Source organism: Penaeus vannamei, chromosome 4 (genome assembly GCF_042767895.1).
Source record: "Penaeus vannamei isolate JL-2024 chromosome 4, ASM4276789v1, whole genome shotgun sequence".
Taxonomy (NCBI): Eukaryota; Metazoa; Arthropoda; class Malacostraca; order Decapoda; family Penaeidae; genus Penaeus; species Penaeus vannamei.
In genome coordinates this window covers 44,429,398-44,431,866 of record NC_091552.1, presented here as the reverse complement: position 1 = coordinate 44,431,866, position 2,469 = coordinate 44,429,398, and the positions used below count along the sequence as shown (strand labels likewise).

The window sequence follows — 2,469 nt, the reverse complement described above, 5'->3', positions numbered from 1 at the left end:
TCTTGTTATAGATCCACGCAAATTGTCACAGTGATATATGGCGCTCCTTAAGAAAAAAAAAAAAAAAAAAAAAAAAAAGGCAGACATACCCACCTTTTCGGCAATACTATCATGTCCATCAGAATGAAATCGATAAGAGCAATCTATCTTGCGGCGCTCAATGGAGGCGTCCGTCGCGTCTCGCCAGGTGTGTCCGCTCACCTGCTTGCCGCGGACTCCTGCGCGACTGTCAATTAGTGTGAATTTGCGTGTGATAAATCGACTCCCTTGACCGGCGGAGGAGACCTCGCCTGCGATGGAGTCGAGTGCGCCGCCCCAATTCGCAGGGTTATTATTGCATTTTTTCGCGGTCTCTATTTTCTCTTGGTCTATCGGTGGGCTGCGGGCGGGCGGGCGCGCAGCCCTGCCCTCCGCCGGCCGACGCCTCTCGCGCCGCCTCGTGCGGGGATGACTGTGCACTAAAAGGTATCTTTTCCTGCAGATGGTATGGCTTACCTGGACTGTGGGCGTCGGGCGGGGGCGCGTGGGCGTCGTGTCTGAGGCCCAGCATGGAGGGCATCCCGCTACTGACGGTGACGGGCGTGACAGGCGCCCCCAGGCCGCCCATGCCCATGCCGGGCAGAAGGGCATGGTTCATCCACACATGGCGGGAGTCGGGGAAGAGGGAGTGCTGCTGGTGGGCGGCGAGGGCGGCGTGGCGGGAGTAGAGCAGGTGGGGCGCCGCCCCCAGGGACCCCCCGGCGCCGAAGGACGAGGACGCGGGCGGCGCGGGCGGGGAGTCCGACTGCGAGCCGAGGCCCAGCAGCTCCTGGATCGCGAAGGGCGAGCGCTGGGGCAGCGAGGGCGCCGTCAGGGCCGTCATGTGGGCGTGGGCGTGCAGGGAAGGCGCCGACACATGCACGGTGCCTCGGTCCATCATGGCGGGAGGGGAGGGGGGGGAGGGCACGTCACCAGCGGGGGGCATTCACCATGCCCTCACGCCGCCCGCCGCCGCTGTGCCTCCACGCCCACGCCGACTGCTGCGGGCGGCCGGAAACATGAGAACATTAACTGTTGACTGAACTAGAGTGAGAGAACAAGCGCAGCGAAAAGACCATTACTCTCCTGAGCCTAATAACTGAAGCATCAAAATATGACAAATATGATTCTACAACACTGAAGGGAAAATATGTGCGCAGACTTTCCATTAGACTGAATTTATAAAAACTACACACCTTCAGTAAAAAAGAATATATATATATTTTCTCTAATAACATAGTGCGCATTTTTTACTTATATTTTTGAGTTGATTCTATCTAACTTGTACTTTACTAATTTTTGACATTCAGTACAGAAAACGCGCATAATTCTGATATCTATCTAAGCACATTATAAGTTTTATAAGTTCGCATTGCTTTGTGTTCTATATGTCATAATATCATTAGATATGCTACATATACATGTATAATATTACATATAGATAAATAAATATAAACGCACATACATAAATACATATATACATATATATATATATATATATATATATATATATATATATATATATATATATATATATATATATATATATATATATATATACATATGTACAAGTATACTGTATATATTATATACTGAACAAACCCATATACAATTATAAATATCTACATACGAATATAATTGATTGCTTCATGTGTATAATCACAACATTTATTTCTTTATAGTTTCTCATGTTTCGAGTTCCTACTCTTCAAATTTTGAAAACTAGATGATATATATTTTAAAATGATCAAACAACATAAATAATAGATAGAATATAGGAATAATACTCATTTTTTGCGAAATATGCGTAGCGCACCAGACATCCCTTCGTGTCATATAATCAATAAATCTATCATCGTAAATTGGTTTATTTTTCACGTCCTTTGCTCGAAATATTCTGTTCTTTACCTCTATTTCTCAGCCACTTTTGAGATCACCAGAAGGAAGGTCTCCAAAAACAATCACAAAAAAAGTCACAATTCTCGAAATAAAGTTTTAAAAAAGGGGGAAAAATATGTCGGACCCAATTTCAAAAAAGCATAACTTACCTTTGTTTTCGATATAATGTTTGCGAGAAATTGACGTTCGACGCAGCGAGCCGAAAGCCTGAGATTTAAGAACACTATTTTTTTCAATAATTACCTCGCTTGTGTGAGCTTTTCTTTCCACTGAGCCACTAATTAACAGGTTTAACTATCACAGGTCTAGTCCAATGTCCAAGTGGAGGCGAGATCACAGTGGGGTGTGTATGCCGCGTATGCTAAACAGCATGTAAGTTCACCGAGAAAATGGCAGTTTGCGACAGCTCCTGATTTCCTTGGTCGCATCTGCGCACTGGGGACGGCGCTCGGTGCCAGATGCCGCCAGGGGAATTATTATTTTCTTTTATCTAAGGCCGTAACTACTTTGTTTTAGGTATGGTACTGTGTTATTTTTATTGTTTTAGTGATG

The 2,469-nt window shown here is 45.3% G+C and overlaps 1 protein-coding gene across 1 annotated transcript; it reads right to left on the bottom strand.

Moving 5' to 3' along the window:
* Nucleotides 1–314: 314 nt before the first annotated feature.
* LOC113802242 (uncharacterized) lies at nucleotides 315–2,272 on the bottom strand. The gene is made up of 2 exons (XM_027352780.2): nucleotides 2,067–2,272; nucleotides 315–1,019 (listed from the first exon to the last, which is right to left on the bottom strand). Exon 2 carries the CDS (start codon nucleotides 962–964, stop codon nucleotides 332–334), a length of 633 nt encoding a protein of 210 aa, XP_027208581.2. The 5' UTR covers nucleotides 965–1,019; nucleotides 2,067–2,272; the 3' UTR covers nucleotides 315–331.
* Nucleotides 2,273–2,469: the final 197 nt, after the last annotated feature.